The following is a 24,814-nucleotide window of genomic DNA, read 5'->3' on the forward strand; positions in this document are numbered from 1 at the left end:
TCATCCCCACAGCCAATCAGATTCTTCACTGTTGAGTCACTAATGGATTTTTCACTACCTCTCAAAAGTTTGTATATATATATATATATTGTTTTTAGTCTTTTTGCTCATGAGCTCATTTGCTCATTTATTTGGTCATATAAATTAAAATATTAGTTTTATTCTTTTAAAACAGAATGTATTCTTTTGATGCGAAGCTGAATTTTCAGCATAATTACTCCAGTATTCAGTGTCACATGATCCTTAAGAAATCATTCTAATATGCTGATTTAGTGCTGTATTATCGAGTTGATATTGGTGCTCAAATCTTAATAATCTTATCAATGTTGAAAATCGTTTTTGCTGCTCATAATTTTTTTTTTCTTCAGGATCCTTGGATGAAAAGAAACTTCAAAATAACAGTATTGATTTGAAATATAGATATTTTGTGACATTTTTATCTTTACTACCCAAAACATTTAAATGATAGTTCCCACAGAAATAAAGCAGCACTGTTTTTAATACTGATAATAATCAAAAATGTTTAATGAGCAGCAAATCAGATATCAGAATGATTTCTGAAAGATCGTGTGACACTGAAGACTGGAGTAATGATGCTGAAAATTCATCTTTACATCATGAGAATTAATTACATTTAAAAGCAGTACATTCAGTTATTTTAAATTGTAATAATATTTCACAATATTACTATTTTACTGAATTTTTGATCAAAAGATCAGAAGAGATATCGCTCAAAAACATCTAATTTAGTTAATCCAAACATTTGACCGGTAGTACAGGTGGAAAAAATATATCAGGTAATGTTTCAGCCTTAGAGCTGGTTATTATACATGTTGAAGCCTATTTTGTGTTTTCTCTGGGTTCTCTTAGTTTGTTGATATTTTATGAGCATAGTTTTGTTTCATATGAAGCAGCTGGGAATTTTGTTAAATATGCTTCAAGTGTATGTCATAGTGCCGTTTTTATGATTTAGTAACTGGCTTCCAAAAGCTGCAACAGACTGGCAGGGTGTGAGTCATGTGACTAAACAGGAAGAGGGAGGAAGAACAGAGCAAGAAGATGTGGGATCACAAAGGAAAAGGCTGCAGATATATTAAGAACGAAAAGAAAAGCATTTAGCAGAGTCTGGATGGTGTCAGACACGAAGGGAGGAGAAAACTTAAGACACAGTAAGGAAAGAGGCTTAGAGAGTATTGTAATAATATGAACTTTGGAATTTTAGAGTTGGAAACATGGTTGTCAGAGAGAAAAACATCTAGATTAGTGGGTTTTTTTTGTTTTGTTTCAAGACCCAGATTTTACATTCAACATCAAGTGGAGACACCCAAATTGTTTATTGTACAAAAGTAAACATAAATGACTTTGTACTGGAAGACAATAACGAAAAATTCTGATTAAGGAAACATTTTTGGAGTTCACTGGTGAAGATGAAAGATATGAACAGAAATATGGAGCAGACATTGTGAGTGCACAGAACAGAAACTCTAAAGCGAGGCTGAAAGAGACATGGATAACAGATGGACAGGAAGAGAAACAGACCGACAGACAGAAATTAGGATTTGGATGGGGGAAGGAAAAGGCGGGAATATGATGGATGGAGAGAGAGAGAGAAATAGGAAGTAGGTAGTGGAAGAAAGAGGCGGCGGAAAAACAGGATTCCAGAGGTCATGCATTGACCCCTGACTTCCTGTTGTGCTGGACTCATTTTATTGATTCCACACGTCTGAGTCATGTGACCTACATCTGGGATATCCCATAGTGAGTCAATTCTCATTTACATGAGCTCTTGCGTAGGATTTGCCAGTTTCTTATTGCAAGTTCCTCATGTGTTTCTTTGGCATGGGAAGCAGTTATTTATAGAGTTTTAGTCAAATGTTATACAAGTTTGCTGAAACTGAATTCCTCCGTAATCTCCTGTGTTTATATCTGTAGGGGATGAGCCTCAGAAATGGAGATTTTCCTCTTTCTTTCTCCCATTCTCTCCGTTCGGGACCTAATGTCCCATCTCTAAGTCTCTTGAGAGTCATTCTGTCTCTCGGGTCGCTGGGCTGCCATCTGGCTCTGCTATCATGACACGTGCTCTCTCTCTCTGTGTGTGTGTGTGTGTGTGTGAGGAGGCGGGCATGTGAATTTCAATAGAGATGGAAGAATCACTAATGGACCTGAGGCCAGAGAGATGGCTGTGTGTGTGTGTGGTCCTTTTGGTCTAGACCTACAAGAATGATTTTGTAATCCTGCGATAATTACTCTTCATGGTTTCTGACCTTTTCTTTGCCACCCTGTCAAAGACATTTTTTGACTTTGACTTTCCTTTTACCATCTTTCTTTCCAACTTTTTAAAGAGTGAATCTCACATAATCTGTCCAAAAAAATGTCTACATTAGATCATATTGTGCTTAAAGAAAACTTTTAGAATTTAAGAAATTATAATTTCTTGTCTTTTCTTGACAATTGCGGACAGTCTACATCTAATTTTCAATATTGTATTGCTTTATACATGCAGTAAATTGTATTTTTAAATTTAAAATATTGAATAAGAATTTAATGAGAATGGCTCAGCTCAAAATCTTAAAGTTACAGTAATTTGTATTTGTAAAAATGTCAAATGTTCCTAAATAGTCGTAATTCTTTATTTTTACCTTGTGTTCTTTTGTTCTAATTTTAAAAATGAGAAACTAATTTCTTTAGAAATCAAATCTCTTGCATTTTCATTAAAATTTATGCACAACCTACTTCAAGTTCTCATTATTGTAATTAAAAAAATATGCATTCAATTTATTTTTAAAATATTGATTCAGAATTTAATGAGAATAATCACTTAAAATATCCAAAACAAATTACAGTAATGATAAATCTGTAGGAAATATGTTTGATTGTAAAAATATTATAATTTTCCATCTTTACCTTTTGGTTTGAAGGTGTAACGTGTCCTGGACATATTTATGTGAAATTCATCTGTTATATGCCAATATTTATGTTTAAACCCCAATTTAATACATGCCAGACAGTTAATCTGTTGGAAAGGCTCCAAACTACCACTGACTCTGTCTAAAGATTTGTTACTTTCTGGATTTGTTGACTTTCTGCAGTCATGTTATGACCGTAAACATATTTCATGAATTTCTGCCAAATTTGTCCATGTTTTTAGTTTAACCCATTTCACTTTGATGATGTTGCCATTGCTTTTCCCTGAAGCTCTTGTAGTGTCCTACTTTTATTCTATTTGGCTGCAACCATCCTGATCAGTACAATCAGACTGTGGTTGGTTGGATTAAGTGGTTTTAGCATTTTGCTGTGTGGTTGCTAGGGAGTTTTGGGAGGTTGCTAGGTGGTTCAAGTCAAAAGAGTACACATTAAGTCAGTCATTAACTCTGTCGGGTTTCTAGTCATATGCATCTGCCCTTCTGTTTCTAGTGATAATGTGTGTACAGTTTATACAGAGAGCAGCCAGCAGTGTTTACAAGTTATACAAAGAAAAATAGATCTTTCCGGAATCAGGTAGCTTCCTGTTCAGTGTGCAGAAAATGGTAAGGGATGTTTCTATTGTGTGGTCAGGATATATATCACATACAGATGTTTTCCATGTGATCTATGAGGACGGATGTCTTCTATAAATCTAGTTTGTTCCTTCACAGGATCTTTCAGAGTTGATATACTGACCCAGATGCTCCTGGTTCATGTGTGTGTGTGCCAGATGTAAAGCTACAGATTAAAAGGTTATTGCACACTGAGTCAGAAATGTTCGCAACGCTTTTTTTCCCGTTTTTTCGTATTCCCCATCCTTTCCTATCAAAATGCATGCTACAGATGCGAAAACGCAGAAAATCGAACATGATCCAAATTTTTTTTGACGGACGAAAGTTTCAGAGACAGTGTGCAAACGTGATTGACAACGTGAGGTCGTATTTATTTTTTAACGTGCGAAAACTTCGGGCTAAGTGTGCAATGACCTTAAGACTGAAGGGTTATGAATTATAGTTATAAGAATATGTAACTCGTCTAAGAAATCTTATATCTATAAGCTGAATGTGTGAGTTTATCGCAGTCCAGTGGCTTTAAATGTGGCTCATTCAAGTATAATTAAGAGTAAGTAGGATTCCTTTTATTAAACTTTTTTGTTGTTGCTGCTCAGGTTGTAGCATGACTGCTTTGATACACATTTTGCAATAGTTCAAATGTGTGTATTTTCATGCATACAGTAGGTGTGCTTCATCCTATTTCAGCATGTGTGCAGAGCATTAGTGTGTGTTTACAGATGTCACAGAGACCTTTAGGTGTGTGTTTGGGAGCGTGACACATCTAGTATGTTATTTGTATAAATATTCAGTATGTAAATAGAATTTTCTGAGGGGACACTTCCCACCTGCAGCTGACTGCAACAGTCAATGTGGCAAGGTCAAGTTGTGTGACCTCATTCTGATCACCATGGCTGTGGTGAATCTTGAATTACAAATTAAACATAGTAAAGTCTTGGCAACAATGTAAGAGCACTGTTTGAAAAGCTAATCGTTTTAACTGCATACTGTTTTAAAACATATGCTCATAAGAAAGCCAGATGAGGTATCATTATGGAAGATTTGGCTTTATTTCCCAGCCAACGCATTTTTCCTATGGGGAAGTCGTGGCCTAATGGTTAGAGAGTCGGACTCGTAATCGAAAGGTTGCGGGTTCGAGTCCCCGGCTGGCAGGAATTGTAGGTGGGGGGAGTGAATGTACAGTGCTCTCTCCACCCTCAATACCACGATTGAGGTGCCCTTGAGCAAGGCACCAAACCCCCAATTGCTCCCCGGGCGCCGCAGCATGTGTTCCGGGTGTGTGTTCACGGTGTGTGTGTGTGCATTTGTTCACTACTCACTGCTGTGTGTGTGCACTTGGATGGGTTAAACGCAGAGCACCAATTTCGAGTATGGGTCACCATGCTTGACAATACGTCACGACTTTACTTTTATTTTTTGTCATTCCTGCAGGCGGATGTAACCTTCATGCTCACTCGCTCTGAACTCTTTGTGTTCTTGCCGAATGAGTGTTTTGTGCACATGAGAATATGCAGGAATGACTCTGACCCTGAATGTGACTCATGTTGTGATTGTTCTGATTAATCTGATGTGGTTTAGTGTATCATGTTCTGTGTGCAGAGTGAGGCGTGTTTGTGTTTGGGTCAGAGTCACCTGTGTTTGTGAAGTTTAGGATTGTGTATTTCTGGGTTTCCTTGGCTATTTGGCTTTACTTCGTGAATAAAATTGTTCACAGACATTACCTAAATAGGAGGGAAATTAATGATGTCTACAAATTTAAAATTAAAATTTAAAAAAATGTTCCCCTAAACTTAAATGCTTAAACTTTTTCTCATACTGGACGGTTTAGGTTAGTCTTGTAGTTATTGCGTTTACAATTGTGTGTTTATTGGTTTACCTGGCTATAGCACACACACACACACACACAAAATTGTCCCCAAAAGTAGTCTAAATTGAGGAAAGTCTTTATCTCGATATTGATAGATAGATTGTCCCTTGTTTTGTTTTGTCTTGTTCTAAAAATTTTAAACATTTCTTTATACAGTTCGGGTTTAGGTGAACAGTAATTAGGTTAGGTGGTCTAAATCAGACCAAAAAATTAGGGTTGTATACAAATGTTTACTTGGCCATACTTGACCAAAATTGTCCCCAAAAGTAGTCTAAATTCGAGTTTTGCTTTGTTTTGTTTTGAAAATGCATTAAAAAAAAATTTTCATATAGGTCGGGTTAGTAGTTATTAGGTTAGGTTGTCTAAATCAGACAAAAAAAAAAAAAAAGTAGGAATGTTACAAATGTAAAAAAAATCTTCTAAAAATGCTAAAACAATACAGGTTGGTATCAGAGTATGTGAGCGGAGCGGAGCGCGAGTGGAGCGGTGTGATTTTGAATGGAGGGAGGAGTGGATTTTTTAAAAGTCAGAGCGACGTGGTTTTCACTCGCTCCACGAGCGCTCCATCACCATCACGAGTACAATTCATGCCAATGGCCCGTAATTTAACTGCATATTTAGCACAAATTCACATGTTAAACATATTTAGCTAGCTTGATAGAGAAGGATCACTCAAATCAGAAAGAATTTGAAGGTTATGATGATGGCAATGGACATGAGCGGGAAGTTAGTTCTCAAGGAATTTGTTTGTTTCTTCTAGATACTGAATATGTTCAGGTGAAAGCATGATTTAAACAGGTACAAGTTACAACACTCAGCAATCGCTCTCTCAATAATGCATTCAAACAAATGTAATCTTACAGTGCTACTTCATCTGTATCCGATTTCGAATGAGCAGAAATCTGTAACAAATGCAGCAATCCGTAGGTAAAATAACTGACGAAAACGTACTGTTATTTTCATCACTAATAAAATTTGCAATGCAAAAAGCAGCAATTATGACAACAATGTTATTAGCTCATGTGGTAGGGAAAAAGTTTGCACACTTTGTTCCAATAAGCCACTTTGAAACGCTCCTGTTATTTTTTTTTTTTTAATATACGTTATGAACAGAACTGTGATATTTCAAGCGTACTGAAATACTTTACTTGGCTATACTTTGTGACCAAAAATGTCCCCAAAAGTTTTGTAAATTGGACCGTTTTTATTATTATTATTATTATTGCATTATTTTACAATAACTAGATTGTAATGAGACCTGTATGAGATTTAGCACTTTTAGAAAAAAAGAAACATTTTATATGAAACAACATGTTGTATAAATGTATATAAAACAGTCAGCCCCCATTTATATAGATCAGTAAGCATATATGTGATCATGGACCACAAAACCAGTCTTAAGTCGCTGGGATATATTTGTAGCAATAGCCAATGGGTCAAAATTATTGATTTTTCTTTTATGCCAAAAATCATTAGGATATTAAATAAAGATCATGTTCCATGAAGATATTTTGGAAATTTCCTACTGTAAATATATCGAAACTTATTTTTTGATTAGTAATATGCATTGCTAAGAACTTCATTTGGACAACTTTTTTTTGCTCCCTCGGAATCCAGATATTCAATTAGTTGCATCTCGGCCAAATATTGACAATTATTGTACTAACAAACCATACATCAATGCAAAGCTTATTTATTCAGCTTTCAGGTGATGTATAAATCTCAATTTTGGAAAATTGACCCTTATGACTGGTTTTGTGGTCCAGGGTCACATATTTAAGTGTTGTGTGTATTGTCTTAGCTCAGCTGATGTTTGTCTGGCATTTGTGGCTGTTGATATTGATGCAAATATTTCCTGTGTGTCTGAGCGTGTGTATTGTTTGTTGTCTTGCCTTTTATCTTGTTGAAATATGTGAGAATATGAACTAAATGGGCTTTAAGTTCTATTTCATGTGAATTAGTTAATTTAAGTAAGACTTCAGTTGTTTGTTAAAATGGCCTTGATTAGTTAAGTGCAGTGCTCCATTTCTGAGAATGCAGATGAAAAAGTATTCTAAGGCTTTTATCATTGGTGTTTTTTAATCATATAAGTATTTTTATTTTGGGGTTTGTGATATTTTAAAGAGCTAGTATGCATTGTGTGTGTGTGTGTTTGCTGTCCTGAGGATGGAATCACAATGGTCTTTCTGTCTTTGGCTCAATTAGTCACAGAGCTTGTTTCTCGTTCACTGGAGCAATCCTGAACTCTCTCTCTCTCTGTGTGTGTGTGTGTGTGTGTGTTCAGACTGAAACCCTCAAATTCCTGCTCATCCCAGCTGTGTTTCAGGCATGCTATCAGTATTAATTGCTCTGTATATGTGTATGTGAATAACCGTAACTTATTGAGCACCCATCCGTTTCAAATGAAACCTCTCTAGAAGTCGTTTGTCAAAGCTGCTTCTGACATTCATTTAGACTTTATCGTACTCATGTTTCCTTTGGCACTATGTAATAAAGTGAACAAGTCTCTCGTTCTCTTGGTTTGGTCACATGCTGCGTCCTCAAGGTCACACTGACGGCCGTCACCGCATATAGGATACGCTCTTACATCACCTCTCTGTCCTCATGGCAACAGCGAGGTCACACAAATAGACTTGCAAATGAATGGTGCTGGACTTTTCTTTTCTTTTTATATGTCATTACTCATGCTTTCCTTTTGTCTCGTTACAGCAAAAACCACCCAGTGCTGACTGGCGTTTCACCCAGAACCAGAGGCCCGGGCCCAGCGGGTGAGTAACACACACGCTCACTAAGATTTGCATTATGTAAAGGCAGAAATCACCTCTTTTGAGAACAGAAACATTTGCATTGAATAAATGGTTTGCACACACACACTGAGGTGCATATGTACATGTGTGTATAGAGTAATAGAAGACATACTGAAATGGATTTGCATGTAGATTTGCTTGTGTATAAGAAATGTAGGCTGTGTTAATGTATAAGTAAGAGGTTTAATGCAATTCCAAAGAGAAAGAGAGAAGCCAAAAGAGAGAGAAACTAGCTGTGCTGAATCTTAATGTTCTTCTCCTTTTAACAAAATGGCTGCTGTTTTTCATGCACTTTCCCTTCCACCCCCAACACTTCAATCTGCCAAGAGAAAGAGAGAGAGGCCAGAAAGAGTAAAAGAGGGGGACAGTGAGGTTTATTGCCATGTTAATGCCTGTTGTAGTCATGCATTGTGCTGAAACTGATTGGAACTATTAAGATGCCAAAGAGCTTTGACTATTTCAGTGTGATTGACAGCGAATCGTCCAATCAGATGCTCTTTAGGGGGAGGGGTCTGTCATAGGCAGCCAATAGGGCCCAGATTCTCTTGTGTGCCAGTGTTCACTGCGCATCGGTTTCCATAACAGACGTTACACAACACATTCCAGCCTGACAGGACCCAGTTTGAAAGAATCCATTTGGAAGAAATGTTATGTTTTTGTTTAGTTAAAATTGTCAGCGCTACATATATCGCAGCAGGCCCAAAGATCTGTGTGTTGTTAGCAGGGTTACACTGTAAAAAATAATTTTTCGAAGTTGTAAATAAAACAAAGATAATTGGAGTATGTTTTACAATACAATACTGTTTCAGACTTACGTTTAATTTACAAGTTTGTCTTTTTTTTTTTTTTTTCTTGCAATTTTTGAGTGGAAATAGTTTCAAAGTTTCAGGGTATAGGTAACTAAAACTAAAACCATAAAAAACCACTTGAAATAGTGAAATAAATACTGAAATAGAATAAAATATTAAAAGAACCTACCAAGTTACCAATGCAACATTTCTCATTTTCATTTGACTTGATGTACTAAAATAAGTACAAATAAAATAAATAAATAATAATTATAAATGCATATAAATCTAAATACATAAATATTATTACAAATTATATATATATACTGTGTGTATATATATATATATATATATATATATATATATATATATATATATATATATATATATATATAATAAAATTTATAAATAACTAATAAACATTACAAAAAAAAACAAAAAATGCTAAATAAATAATAAAAACTAATTTAAAATATTAATTAAAACTATAATAGTATCTCAGTGATACTAAAAGAACACAGTGCTTCAGTTTTAAACACATTTTACCTGCCAAATTACCATAGTTAATATCAGTCTTTTCTTTCAGTTCCTTCAAGCCACAGTCTACACACGTAAGATGGACACCGCCGAGCAGGCTGAGGTATTGAAGTGTAGCTAGTGTCCCTGCTCGTTCCTGTAGGATCAGGTTCCTCATCTGAGACTATTGGTGCTGCATTAGTGTCCAATAGTGATGCTGGGGCCCTCAGGGGCCGTTCTGCTCATAGAATAGAATAGAAAACAGCGTGTAGAGTTGTGCACATTAGTAGCTTCGACCTTGTTGCAGCGCATCCCACGGTTTTGGATTCTTGAAGGAAATTGCACAATGTCCTTTGTGTAAATATTTGTAAGGGGTTTTATGAATGAATAGCTACAAACAATTACATCTTGGACCATAACTTTCACATTTGACAACTCACAATCTGGTCCACAGGAAGTGATTATCTAACCACAGGATGTGATAATGCTGACCACAGGAAGTCTGATTTCCTGCAAGTGTGATGAGATGTTGATTGAGGAGAAATGAGGCATCTTATCTTCATGCTACTAAACAGGAACTTTTGTCTGTCGTCCTGAAGTGTTGTGCCAGGATATGGCGAGTTAACCCGGATTGCATTGTTCTATGTTTAAAAGTGGCGATGGTTAAGGATCTGAACTGGTGGTCCAAATGTCTCAAGAACAAATAGTGAATAAATCACTGCTCTGGTTCTCATTAGGGTTGTTCGCTCTAATCACCCTGTTTTTCCCTCATCTTGGCACTGTGAGTTCATCTCTTTTGAAATTCTTGACAAAAACAGTCTTTCCCTCCTCAAATGTCTTTCTGCCCTTCATTCTTTCTGTCACTTGTTCCTTAACATGCTTAAATCCAGTTTTTGTTTCTTTCTTTCTTAATTTCTTGCTTTTCCCAGTGTCCTCTCCTTTCCCCCCACTCTTTCCTGTCTTTGAGTCTGTTTTCCTCATCCTCTCCCACCCGTCCTGTGGTCGTGTCTTGTATGCAGATGTTGTGCTGTGCCGCTGTGGTTGATTGTCTGGTGTCTGTGGTGATAGACGGTTTTACAGCCGCTGGGCTCATTTAAGACAGCAAGTGAGACCCCGACTTCAGAGACTTTTAGCGACTTCAGAGACTTCAGTGGCTTTTAGCATTAGCGTCTGTGCTAGAGAAGCTTGTTAGTAATTCATACTTATTTGAATTTTGTCCATACAGATTGTGAGATGGTGGGTTCAGTGGTTTGGTCCTGTTCGTTGTGACCTGATTTTTCCAGCACCTGTGTTCGTTTGTGTTCAACCAAATGAAAGGCTTCAGAGCAGTAAATAGGCTGCAGTAACAAGCTAATTATTTAGCTTAGTGTTTTATTTATTGTTTGTTTATTATTAATAACTGTTAATAATACCCCCCCACCCCCAAGTGATTAAAAATAAATGTGAAACACAATAGACAAGAAGTCAATAGACAATACTTGTATGTACAAGTGTGCTTTATACAAATTATGCAAGGTTATTTGGATAGATGTAAGATGTGTTAAATCAATAACATATGTAGGCTATAATAAATAGAGCTGATCTAGATTTTCCCATCACTGTTTCCACAAAAAATATTAAGCAGCACTTTATATATTAAGTCTTTTTTTTAAAAACACATGTTTCTTAAGCAGGAAATCAACATATTAGAGTGATTTCTGAAGGATTGTGACACTGATGACTGGAGTAATGATGCTGAAAATGCAGCTTTGTATCGCAGAAATAAAGTCCATTATATAATATATTCAAATGGAACGCAGCTATTTTTAATTTTAAAAATATTTCTTAATATTACAGTTTTACCATATTTTTGTATCATATACATGCAGCCTTAATAAGCAGAATACATTTCTTCCAAAAACATTTATATACATAAAAAAATCCTTAAAGTTTTGAAGGGTAGTGTGTTTCCTGATGTTACTGGGAACAGGATGAGGAATCTCCATTATTCTTCCCACATGCAGAGAAAAGACATCCGGGATGTTTTTTTGTTTTTTTTATGAGGAACAGTGTTTTTGTCCTTTGTTCATGTAGCCTTTTCTAATTAAGGAAAGTTTTTAATGTTTTAATTAACACATTATGTCCTGTTTGTGGCGCTGTAACCTTCAAAACAAAACTCCTGTGTTTGTGGGGAATTAATGGAGGTAAATTGGAAGTGTATTTGTTGCTTTTCCTGGTTACCGACAGCAAAGCAAGCGTTGTGCATGTAATGAGGTGAATTTTAGTACGATCAGGGCTTTTGTTCACTGTGGATGCAAATTTCAGAGTTTTTAAACAAGCCTTTGATGATCAAGTCGGAGCACATGGAAGTGTTCAGTGGTTTTGTGTGCATGTGCTGTAGTTTTCAGCAGCTGTTACTGCTCGTTCTCCACTCGTTTTTGTAGTTAAAAGTAACATGGAGGATTTTGTGTGTGTGTGTGTGTGTGTGTGTGTGTTAAATTAGGGCACAAAGTGCCTCACACTCACTGCAGCTGTTGCTGATAGCAGCAGTACAGAACGGCCTCTGTTTTGCTGACTCTATTTCCTTTTCCTCTCTGCAGGGCTGCCGCCATTCCTGAGGTTGCCATGGGAACAGGACCCTGGCCCAACCCCCCAACTGAGGCCGAGCAGCTCCAGGCGCTGATGGCCGCTGCTAATGGTGATAATCTCTCACTTGCTATTTAATGGTGTCAGGCATCACTACTGTGCGCATGTATTGTTGAAAACATGAGAAACATTGACTTCATTGCATTGCTGTCTGATTATTCAGTCATTTACATCTTAATCAGATTAATTTTTGCATATATGTTTGTCTTGCATGCATGATTGACAGTCATGTTGAATGAGCCCATGCAGAGTCACAGATGTCCATGTGGGAACACACACACACAGTTCAGTGGCACATATCTATACAAACCACATCAAAGCTATTGACACACAGCAGAGTGACGTCAGCCTCTCTCATGTTTCCCTTTATTTTCACTGCTGCTGTGACTGAGCAGGAATAAAAAAAGAAAGTGACTCATCACATATTTACTTAGTTGCTTAGTTGTTTCTTAATGATTTAGAAGGATGCTGCTGTTACATAAAGCTAATTATGACTACAACTCTAAATTAATATTGGTATTTTGCCTGTAAAAAAGATTGGGGTTGGGTTTTTGAAGTCATTAATTCTCACCTAGTCTCAAAAATACAGTGAAATTTTAATATTGTGAAATATTATTATAATATAAATAAGTTTTCTATGATAATATATGTTCAAATTTAATTTATTCCTGGGATCAAAGCAGAATTTTCAGCATCATTACTCTTCAGCGTCACATGATCCTTCAGAAATCAATCTAATTTGCTGATTTGTACTCAAACATTTCTCATTGTCAATGTTGAAAACAGTTGTGCTGCTTCATATTTTTTTGGAAACAATCATTGAAATAGTTTTTTTTTTGTAACATTATAAAAGTCTTTGTCTCTTTTTTTTTGTGGAATTCAATTCATTCTTGCTGAATAAAGGGAAAAACAATCTCACTGACCCCAAACTTTTGAACTGTAGTGTACATCATCTTATGTAAAAGCAGATTAGAACAGATTGTTTGGGCCAGATCCTAAAGACATTCACTCAGACACATGAGAAGCAAGTGGAATCATTTTATATTTGTTCTACAAAGACTCTGAGACAGACATTGAGTTATTTGTTTCCCGCTGGAGAGCGTCCCTGTTTCCACTGTTCTGTCCAACACTGTTCTGAGATCAGACATTCAGCAGTTTTCCATTAACACTCAGTTTGTTTGAATTTGTCATTGTTTCTTTTTTCTTGGTTGAAATCTTGTAGAATAAGCTTTGTTGCATAGATGGTTTACTGGGACTTATTAATCTGTGACCCTGGACCACAAAACCAATTTTAAGGGTCAATTTGTTTAAATAAGCTCCCCATTGATGTATGGTTTGTTAGGACAGGACAATATTTGGCCGAGATACAACTATTTGAAAATCTAAATATTGAGAAAATCGTCTTAAAAGTTGTCCAAATGAAGTTCTTAGCAATGCATATTACTAATCAAAAAAGTTTGATACATTTATGGTAAGAAATTTACAAAATATCTTGATGGAACATGATCTTTTTGGCATAAAAGAAAAATCAATAATTTTGACCCATACAATGTATTTGTGGCTATTGCTACAAATATACCCATGTGACTTGAGACTGGATTTGTGGTCCAGGGTCGCATATCTTCGTCAAAAAAAGTATGTGATTGTATATCTTGATTTAAGTACATTTAGATATTTTTACTGGGAAAACAGGACAGAGCATACCTTTTTTCAGTGTTTAATTTTTTTCTGATCGCAGTGGCAGATAATTTTTATAATTTTAAGCGTAAACTCATTTAATTTTGATACATTTTTCAGAAAACAGTCTTAATATCTTAAATTATTTTGCTGTCTTTATTTAAGAATGTTTAGATATGTATATGTACTTGATTTTGTACAAGACAAAATACTTAATAAGAATATAATTGTTTTGCAGTGATTTATTTAGCAAGTGCTTTCATGCAAAGCGACTTGCTTTTTTTGGTGACATATAAAATATTATTACCTCTTACCATAACATATTTAAACAAATCATTTCCAAAAGAATCCAGGAGCTGTGTCAAATCACCTAACAGAAACCTCTCTTCTCTCGGCAGAGGTCAGCGAGGCGACCAACACTCTGGGTCCGGGCACCATGGGTCTGACCACCCGCTACAGCCCTCAGTTCACCCTGCAGCACGTCCCTGATTACCGGCAGAACGTCTACATCCCCGGCAGCACCGCCACCCTGACCTCCAACCAGCAGCAACCCCAGCAGGCCCTGCCGCCTCCACAGGCCGCCGTAGCCGCCGCCGCTGCCCAACCTGAGCCGCCCAAAGCTGCCCAGACGCCCGCCAGCAAGAAGAAATCCACCAAGAAGGAGAAGTAGTAGAGGTGTAGGTAGATATAAGGTTTAGGGAGGTTGAAATAGCTGGACGACTCCATTCTGTGCTTTTGTGAGGTTTGCTGGAGATCTTTAACTATTTAGAAAAAAAATTAGGGTAAAAATAAGAGAGTATGTCAATGTAAACCCACTTCTAACCGCTTTGTCTGTTTCACACATGCATTTGTTTTAAGTACTGTAAAATCGTTTCCTGGTTTATTGGACGTCCAGATATTTGGAGAGAAATTAGCTTTTCATTCTCACGTTTGCCAAGTTTAGGCAACTTCTAAGTGACGCTATATTCCTGCGTATGTCAAGCCAATAATGTATTTACCACAGTACTTTACCACGATCATGTTAAACTGACATCTGGACAGAAAGAGGAAATGTATTCTTATAACAATCACATTCTTGTTTCTACAAAGACACAGTGTCCAGTGCTGTGGATGTTGTAATGTTTGTAAAATGCATCATGGTTATTACTTTACTTTTTGTTATTGTTTGCTAAAATACCACTATGGACTTTTTTTAATTGATCGTTTAAGGAGAAGTGTTGATGTAGATGCAAGTCAGGTGATTATTGCTGCATGCTGTTTTTTGCGCTATAGATAATCTCCATATCACCTGACATCTATAAACACCCATCCATAACTTTCTCACAGAGGTGAGCAGTTAAACCATCTGCTTTTATGATTATTTGTATTTGCTTTTAAAGAATGGATCCCCCTGTGTATCACTGAGCCAGCATTGGTTGTTGTTGTTTTTTGTTAACTGAATGTTTATTAGTGAAGTCCGAGCCATAATGGGAGCGTTGTAAAATCAGTTACAAGTCCACAAGTGCCCGCAGTGGCATATCGTCCTTAGTATTCAGTATTTGAAGCTCTTTATCAGTGCTGGTTGTAATTAGATGGGATACCTTCAGTGAGTATCGGTTGTTTTGATAGTCGCAAAACCTCTTGACTTTGTAAGTTGCTGATCTAGGCAGCAATCAAGTATTCACAGATGGAATATGAATACTGTTAAAATCCAATACCAGTTAGGATTGATGCGGTGTTTGGAGGCAACTTGCACTCATTGAATGTCCAACAAGCACAGTAACTGTCATTAAAAAAAGTGTCAGTTGTTAGAACTTTGAAAGCTGGTTCTAGAAAATGCTAATAGTGCAAAAAATCCGTCCAAATGCTGGTTCCGGTTCACTTTCCCTCTGAATGCAACAGTTCTCGTACCATTGGCATGATGTTCCTTTGTAAATAGAAATTTGCCCTTAAAAACCCATGAAACCTTTTCAGATAATCAGCTCAAAAGGAATGGCTTACTACTGGAATGTCATTTTATTTTACAGAAAAAAATGCAGAAAAAATCAAAATGGAGAAAAATAATTAAACACTTTTGACACACTCTGTTACCAATGTAGTTCTTTAGTACTATGAAGGCCAACTAACACACCTGTAAATAAGGAGTTTCACTTTTACTTATGAAAATAAATAGTGACACACTCTTAGTCTAGAAGTTGTGGTGTTATGCATATATTTTTGTTCATCTTCCTCTTTTCCTGTCATTTTTCCATGAAAAGACACACAATGGAGGGCAAATAGATCTAAAATCCTCCGTTATTAATTTTGTGCTCTCTGTCGTGCTTACATGTGAGAATGCTTAATGTCTATATGAAGAATCTGAATAGATTTATTATCTGTGTGTGCGCACGTGTCTGCTGATGCTGTAATCCTGCTGTAACATCTCTGATAAGACGCTTTGATTCCCAGCTTCTGTGTGCTACTTGCATTTTTTATGCTAATATTTATATTGCCGTTTCATTTTTCTTTTCCTGAACACTGACATTTCAAATAAAAAGTTCTGAAATTATCTATTGTCTTTTTTCAGTTGTGAAAGTTTGAATTTAGACACCATAGCACAGCTGTATAGGGGTGAATCGAACAATGTTGATAAGTGCAAGTAGATATACATATACACCACATACCCACATTTACATGGCATATGTGAGAGTATATATTTCTGTATAAACACACATATCAGATATATATATATATATAATTTTATTTAAACTATTATAATTATATATATATATATGTTCAGTTATATATGCAAGTTCAGTTGTTCGTTAAGGCAAATAAAACCCTCAGGACTTTTTTTTTTCTTTAATTTTTCTTACTCTTTCAATGCTTTGGCAAGACAAAGTTCTGGTTTTCATATTATGCAAACTACTTAAGCTGGTGGGAAAACATAAATGTTTAAAAATAGCTATTTTAATGTGTGTATATAGCTTTTATATATACACACACATGTATACTTGAGCAATAGTCTCCCGATGGTTTGATGGGGCTTAACGAGCAACTGAACGTCAATAAACGTATAAATCTACTTCTATTTCACTGTTCAATCTTGAATAAGTTGTATTTTCTCTATAGTGGTCTAAATGGCCTCAAAAGCTTGTGTAGTTAAAGGATTTGACTCATGGTTCGGTGATCTGCATTTTCAACTCTATTTTAGTCTAACTGATGAAACACTGTTCTCTTTCAGAAGCACAAAGACTTTTCTCAAATCTCTGCTTCCTTTGCCAAAAATTCTTCGATGTTTTCACAGCTGTGAGGTTTGACAACAAACAAAAGACTTTCACTAGGTTTCGAACAGGTGATCAGGGTCAGGGTCTGATGTGGAGATCGGCAGGGGTCAGAGGTCAAAGGTGTTTCGCTACAGTCAGCCTGATTAGGGTCACAGCCAGATTTTAGCCTGAGACAATTAACAGATGGCTATAAAAATCCAGCAGAGACAAAAAGAAAAGTGTGCTTCATTTTCTGTCATAAAACCCTAGGGCAAAATCACTCTGTTGTCAAGCACAAAAAGAATACACAGGGAAGCCCATCTGTTCACCCAACACACACACACTGCATCAGCACCCATACAAAAAACTTTTCCACTTCAGCTGGCATTACCATGGAAACCCCTTCCTTTTCCAAGAGAGTGGAATGGAAGAAGTGATTAGAATCCAAACAGAGCAAAAAGAGGACAGACCAACAAAACACATAACATACATGTGGAAAAGTGAAGATGTGGGGGAAGGACTAAAAAAAAAACACACGGATCAGAGAAGAGGACACACTTGAAGCTTTTCCTGAAAGATTATCGGGAATACAAATCAGAAGAAATCCTCTTTTTAACAGTTTGGTCTCTACTTGGATAAAAGTGGATTAAAGAGGCCATTATTTACACATTATTACTCTTCAGTTCAATTTAAATGTGTTTAATTGCCAACAAATTTTAAACTGTAGTGACAAAAGTATTTTAGTTTCTCATGACCTCTTTTAAAGCCATCAAATTCTTTCAAATAAATATCAGTCAAATCTTTTTCTTTATTCATAAGTTCCTGATCCTATACTGAACCATTCAACTGTGCACCTAAGTCAAAAAAAGTATTTGCCTTCATAATCTTTCATAATGTAATAACTCACTCCACTCCTGAAACTGAAAACTATAAAAAAAGTCATGTAAAGAAAATAACGGTAACCAATTACTAAATAGCTATTTAGAGACAGTACTTAACCTTATGACATATAAAACACTTTTAGAAGTGAGAGATAAAAAGTCAAAATTAAGTTATTTATTATTTAAAATTGAAAACCTGTTTTAAACCTTAAATCCAGATCTTTTGATCCACATTTATATATCTACACATTTAAGTGCAAGTATAAACTAACATTGAAACATGGGGGGGGGGGGGTATATTTTAGATACATTTTAATATATTTGATAAAATATCTTATCATACACATGTACACATCCTCATAATTCCCCATGCTTTGTCCAAACAATTATACATGAATTACTTGTTATATAAATTAACATCGGTGTTAATTACAAGTACTTTGTTATTTTTCCAAATTTTTTATATTCTATTTAGTCACCAATTAAAAAAAGACTTTGTCATAAAATGGAAGATTTTTTCAGTGTGCTTTATAATTTCAATTAAAGTTTTACACTGTTAATGGTAGGCTTATACTATGTCTACATAGTACATCTAACTGTAATGTCAAAAGAGCAAGTAAAATTCAGTTTTGTCTCTGATATGAGTGGAATTTTAGAGTTCTGCAGTGAACAGCATCTGGAGGACAGATTAAAGTCTGTGGAAACAACAATATTTACGTCACACAGAGAGTGAATAAACAGATAGTTTTAAGAACCATCACATCTAAACAGACCCGTATGAGCCGCACACTGAGTTCACTGCGCCGAGACTCAGAGGAGCGTGAGTGTGTGAAAGTGGGACGGCCGAAGTGCATTAGAGAGGCAGACTCAGACTTCAGCACCATGGCGACAGGTGTTGTCAAGGCAATAAAGCAGCTGCTTAGGATATTTTGGGATGTTGCCCTCATATTGTTTCCCAAATGGTTTGACATAGAATTGTGAAGAATGCAATAAACAACAAATCACAGATCTACTGACCAATCAAGCTTCAGACTCATGTCCACCTAAACATAATGCCTTAACTATATATAAAATAATTAATATCCTTATGAATATCCTATTAAATGAGCAATATCACACGAGTAGACATGTGATAGTGCTCTACATTAGAACGGCTGTGATCCGAGTGATAAATAAATAAAATAAATACAATAGTGTCTTAAAAAACATTTTGTGTTTGGAACGACTTCCTTCTGCCACGGATTCAAATCTCAAGCTGACAGATTAGCACAAGCCTCCGTTACTAATGAAGAAAAAAACTTTAGAATTAGAGAATTTAGAGTTACTTGAAAGCTTAAATTATGAAGAGAGAGATGGACTGAGCGAGATTACCTTGAGCTTAAAAAAAAATGCTGTATCAGATAAATCACATATTCAGAACAAAACATCAGTTTGAATCTCCCTGAGGAAAGCAATATCTTTGTCTTAGTATCCTTTCAACTGTTATGGGAATTTCCCATGATAATGTGGGTCAATGCACTTTTTGAAGGAAAAAATATTGTAAAAGTCTTTGCTCCTGTCTCATAAAGACAGACTCTTGTCGGCGTATAATGATAAAACATTGTAACCAAAATCACCATCACTAACACACAGACCGCTTCTCAAAACCAAATACTGTTGCTATTATTATTTGTAAAAAATATTATTTAATATTATTTATTAAACCACAACAGCCATTTTAAAAGTTGCAAGGCAATTCAGTCAAAAGTATAAAGACAGCCCACTGATACAGCATTAAAGTTATACAAAAATATAAAGTTATGAAACTTTGCCCTCAGCCAAAACTGTTTGCTCTGGAACAAATAATAGATTAATGAGACCAAAGACTGCCTGTTAGATTTACCCAAACGAAATACATCTCATGCGCTATAGGGACATCAGAGCCAACAGCAAATTCCAGAAGATCAGGCCGAGGTGAGGCTGCTCCCAGTGAGCTGAACGGCCGCTGATGCCCTGGAGCTCACATCTTTGAGAACATTGAAGACAATTTTCAACATTTTCGCTATAGCAAACCACATATGAAAATGAAAATTTGATGCTTATCTGCTTACCCCCAAGGCATCCCAGATGTAGGTGACTTTGTTTCTTCAGTAGAACACAAACAAAGATTTTTACCTCAAACCGTTGCAGTCTATCAGTCATATCATGGCAGTCAATGGGACCCACGGCTTTGAGAGCCAAAAAAACATACACAGACAAAACCAAATTAAACCCTGCGGCCCATGACGATACATTGAGGTCTTAAGACTTTGTTCAACAGCAATCGGTCTGTGTAAGAAACTGAACAGTATTTATATATATTTTTTTTTACCTCTGATCCACTTGGAAGTGGTTTTGGCACTATGGACAGGTGCTAAAGTCTTGCTGGAAAAGGAAATCTCCATAAAGCTTGTCAGCAGATGGAAGCATAAAGTGCTCAAAAATCTCCTGGTAGACGGGTGCATTGACTTTGGACTTGATAAAACACAATGGACCAACACCAGCAGATGTCACGGCAGCCCAAATCATCACTGACTTCGGAAACTTCACACTGGACTTCAAGCAGCTAGGATTCTGTGCCTCTCCAGTCTTCCTCCAGACTCCAGACCTTGATTTCCAAACGAAATGCAAAATTTTCTTTTATCTGAAAAGAGGACTTTGGACCACTGAGCAACAGTCCAGTTCTTTTTCTCCTTAGCCCAGGTAAGATGCTTCTGACGTTGTTTCTGTTTCAGAAATGGCTTGGTAGCCCTTTTCCTGAAGATGTCTGAGCGTGGTCACTCTTGATGCACTGACTCCAGCTTCAGTCCACTCCTTGTGAAGCTCTCACAAGTGTTTGAATGTAATGAATGTAATGAATCTCGAATATATGAAAGTTTGAAATAAGTTACAATAAAAACAATGAACTTTTTCATGATATTAAATTTTTTTTAGATGCACCTGTACCATGTGAATGATTTCTACTAATTGCTGCACACTGAGTAAGGCACTAGAATGTTTTATTAAAGACATGTTTAGGTTTTACAAAGTGGAATAACTGGTTTCACTAGTGCTGCAGAAATGACACAGCAGCTTTAAGTAATGTGTAACTCATTAGGACTCATAGTAAACAACGCTGGAGAGTGTTTGCCTTTCTAAATTAAAAAAAAGAACCTTGACAACATTCTGTCAAGTCAAAGATCAGGATGGGAATAAACTAGTAAAGAGACATACAAACTATTCTAAAATATCAGAGAGGAAAAGACACATTGATGTTGTTATTTTTGGGACATTTTGCCCTATATATAAACTTACAAAATGTCTTTAATGTGCTGGTGCATGTTTATGGTGAAAACAGAATAGGCAAAGTGGGTTTTGTGGTTGTGGTGGTGCTGCATGGATTATTTTGGACCGTGTTCTTCCCAGATGAACTCTGACAGTGACTGAACACAGTCCAGCAATTCAGCAACAAAAGCTTCCTTTAATAACAGCAGGAAGTCCAACTGCAGAGAAAATTCCTTCAGTGTCAAGTCAGCACAGATCTACTGTCCTACTTTACCCACAATCCCTCTGCCAACAATCCCTCCCTCTGAGTCTGTCTGGAAAGATTAAAGAACCGAGGAAAAGGGAGCCAGATGAAAAGGCACATTTGAGTTCATCCTGTTTAAATATTAATTACTCACAAAATACTTTAGATCATGTAAAGCAATACTGAGTATGTAGTCTAAGAGAACAAAAACACTCTGACTTAACACCAGCCACAAATGTATGCTGGGTAACCATCAATATCACAATAATTACTTCAAAAATAGTAAGTAAATGGAATTCTAAACATAGCCACAGTCCCTCCCAACTAATGTAGGAAGACAATATGAGGGAAATCTTTTTTTTTAAAACAATGTCTATGTAGGGGGACAAAATGTGTCTAGGTTACCAGGATCATAAATAAAGGAGGATGTAACAGTGACTCATTTATACATGTGTCAGGCCTCATGAAACACACACTCACAGCCATGAACAAGTGAATCACACTAATCTACAGACCTTTTGTGAGAGCTTTCGGGGTGGGGGGGGGGGGGGGGGGGGAGGGGTTGTGATGTAATTGTTGCAGAATTTTCACCTTTAGTCACCAAACTTCCTCATGCAAAAGTCCCTGTGTGTAATAAACTTAATCACACTGTCTGATTGTTGCAACACTCCCCTGGGTCTCTTACAGACTACAGAGGTAACATCATGAATTGATGAAATAACATTCATGAATTAAAACTGCCTCTCCAGTCCACACCAAACATTTAGTGAAACTAGCCAGTACCAACATTTTTTTTTTTTTTTTTTTAAAGTTTAGAAATACTATTTAATGAAAATAAAATAAACTAAAAATTGGAAAACAATAAAGTTATAAGGAGTCAAAATGTATAATAAATAAATAAATAATAGTTTGTATTAATCTTGGAAAAGAACACAATTACAATAAGACAAAAAAAAAAATGTTAAATTAAATAAAATAAAATAAAATATAAACATGGAAAACAAGAAAATGATAAGGAATCCAAATTCAAAGGTCCAGCACATGAAACTGAACGAGTTCATGTCTAAAGATCAATACAGTTCATTCAGACACTTTTAGGACAGAAGAAACAATGTGTCTTTATTAGTCAATCAAACAGTCACTGGTTACTCACATGACATGTCATGTCCTCAGGCAATTGCCCTCAGCTTAGATGACCATCTGAAAGGCTTCACAGCATCATGGACATAAAGAGACACATTTTCTATTTATCATCTCTCTCTCTCTCTCACTCTCTCACACACACACACAAACACACACACTAAATCCTTGGTTCACAGTGGTCAGATCAGCAGACAAAGCCTGAGGGGCAACTTGAGACACACACACACACACACACTAATTTGATATTATCTGGGACAAAAGAGGACATGACATTCAGTATGTAAAGCTGATACAACTACAATTGAGATAATTCATAAAAATAGAGCATTTATTTGAAATCAAAATCTTTTGTAACATCAACATAAATATCACATTTGAGACATTTTAATGCACTTTTGCTGAAATTTTTTTTATTTTTGTGAAAAAATACTGACCTCAAGCTATATAGGCTTGTCCCGCTCAAAGGAGCAAGTCTACATGAACTCAAAGCATCCCCATGGAAAATAATCAAGTCTCATCTGATATTTATTTCCTGCAAAAAGAAAGGAAGGTTAGCATTGAGGACATCTAAGTAATGGGAGAGATTTTCTCTTTCTCTCTGAAGAGCAGCAGGACTGATTGAGGTCAGTTTGTTATCTTCAGATCAGCTGTAATCAAAGCATCCCTGTCTCTCATCATATTCTCTCACACAAGACTGAAAGAGAAGATCAAGTGATATTTAGTAATAAAATTGCTAATAAAATAGTGTTTTACAAATAAAACACTAGTCCGGGTAAGCGACTTACTTTACTTAATTTTACACAAACCAAAACAGGGCTGTGAGAGAAGATTCATTTTCACATCAATTTTATTTTTTATTTTTTGTCTGTTGCCTTCTGTTTCATTGGCTAAATAATTGAAGTCAAGCGTTTGAACAGACTATTGCTTTCACCTTGTTTTCATGTGTGTCAAATTAAATATGTCGTCCGCCTTGCCTGAGGCTGTGCTCACATTAATCCAAATATATTTGAAAACACATTTTTTTTCTCTACATTTTGGCCTTTTGTTCACACAGAGACAGCATTTTTGTCCAGCGAAAAGAGTTTTTTGAAGACGCTCTCCCAAACGGATAATATATATATATATTTTTTTTTTGTTTACTCGCAATTGACACTTTGTATAGGGAGTTTGATTGACAGACGATAAAACAGTATTTATTGCTTGAATTTCTTACAAAATGACTAAATTTGAGACTTTGTTTCATGCCAAAAGTAACCTGCTGTGTCTTTGTGAAGGGTCAATTGCTGTCCTGCTTCAAAACAAGACTTTTTTTTTTTTTTTAGGGTTAGTGTTAAATGGTGATTTTTTTAGTGCAGCACTAAAATGATTGTGCCAGAAAACCCATGAAAACAGTTTCATCTGTGTCTTTGTATCATCTCAGTGAGCTTTTATTGCATTTTACACATGCACAGATTGAAGCTTTTTGAGATTTAAGCATTTTGGACGAGCAACTCTTGAAAAAAAAAAAAAAAAAAAAACCCTGAAAACACTAGTGTAGATGGAGAGTTTCAAAATTAAATAGCCACCCAGATTAATGTATAATTTATCAGCATACATAAGGTATTTTGCTGCCAGAATCACTTTAAATCTGTTTATGAGGCGGACAAAATTAGACCTTTAAAGCTCCAGAAGTGAAAGTTTGGAAAGACTTTCAGCATGACTCACTTAAAAAACACCTTTTTTTATGCATTTTTAATTTTTTTATATAACACATTCTTTCTCTATTTTCCTCTCATATCCATCTTTTTGGCCACCTTCAGTATAGAGAGACAAGAATTTGGCAATATTTTGTGTAAAACACACTTTGAAATTGACACTGAAATGTATTTATCTATTAATATTAATTAATATATTTTCATTATTATTATTTATTTTATATTATGTATTTATTAATTATTATTATTTTTTGTTTAAGTCCAGCAGGTGGTGAGATGTGTTGGGTTCTAAATTTGTACAGCTGCTTTTTGTTTTGTACTACTGTTCCACAGAATAAAATTCAATAAACAGTTGTTAACAAAAAAGAAATTGACACTGAAATTTGCTAAGAGAGAGGATGGGAGGCCATCATATTACTGGGAGCTCTGAGAGACTCTTAACATTATGTTTTGGGTTGTTTGGTCCAAACTCACTGCCAGTCTTAATGTAGACTGCTGAATTAGTTCTCCATCCTTCTCTCTCTCTGACT

At 35.9% G+C, this 24,814-nt stretch overlaps 1 protein-coding gene across 6 annotated transcripts in view; it reads left to right on the top strand.

Annotated features, from left to right (window-relative positions):
• The window catches only part of LOC306883678 (protocadherin gamma-A11-like), a gene marked incomplete at its 5' end in the record, with an annotated part of 142,632 nt that extends 126,289 nt beyond the window's left edge, over positions 1-16,343 (top strand). For 3 of the 6 annotated variants that reach the window (XM_079439071.1, XM_079439074.1, XM_079439072.1), the window contains 3 exons: positions 8,113-8,171; positions 12,094-12,191; positions 14,215-16,342. In XM_079439071.1, coding sequence (XP_079295197.1) covers positions 8,113-8,171; positions 12,094-12,191; positions 14,215-14,486 — 429 coding nt within the window. In that variant the 3' untranslated portion in view covers positions 14,487-16,342. Of the gene's footprint in view, positions 1-8,112; positions 8,172-9,584; positions 9,639-12,093; positions 12,192-14,214 lie in introns of all 6 variants that reach the window. The other 3 variants (XM_079439073.1, XM_079439070.1, XM_079439069.1) reach the window with 2 other exon arrangements.
• Between the last annotated feature and the right edge of the window lie 8,471 nt (positions 16,344-24,814).

Source organism: Barbus barbus, assembly GCF_936440315.1.
Source record: "Barbus barbus genome assembly, chromosome: 17".
Classification (NCBI taxonomy): Eukaryota; Metazoa; Chordata; class Actinopteri; order Cypriniformes; family Cyprinidae; genus Barbus; species Barbus barbus.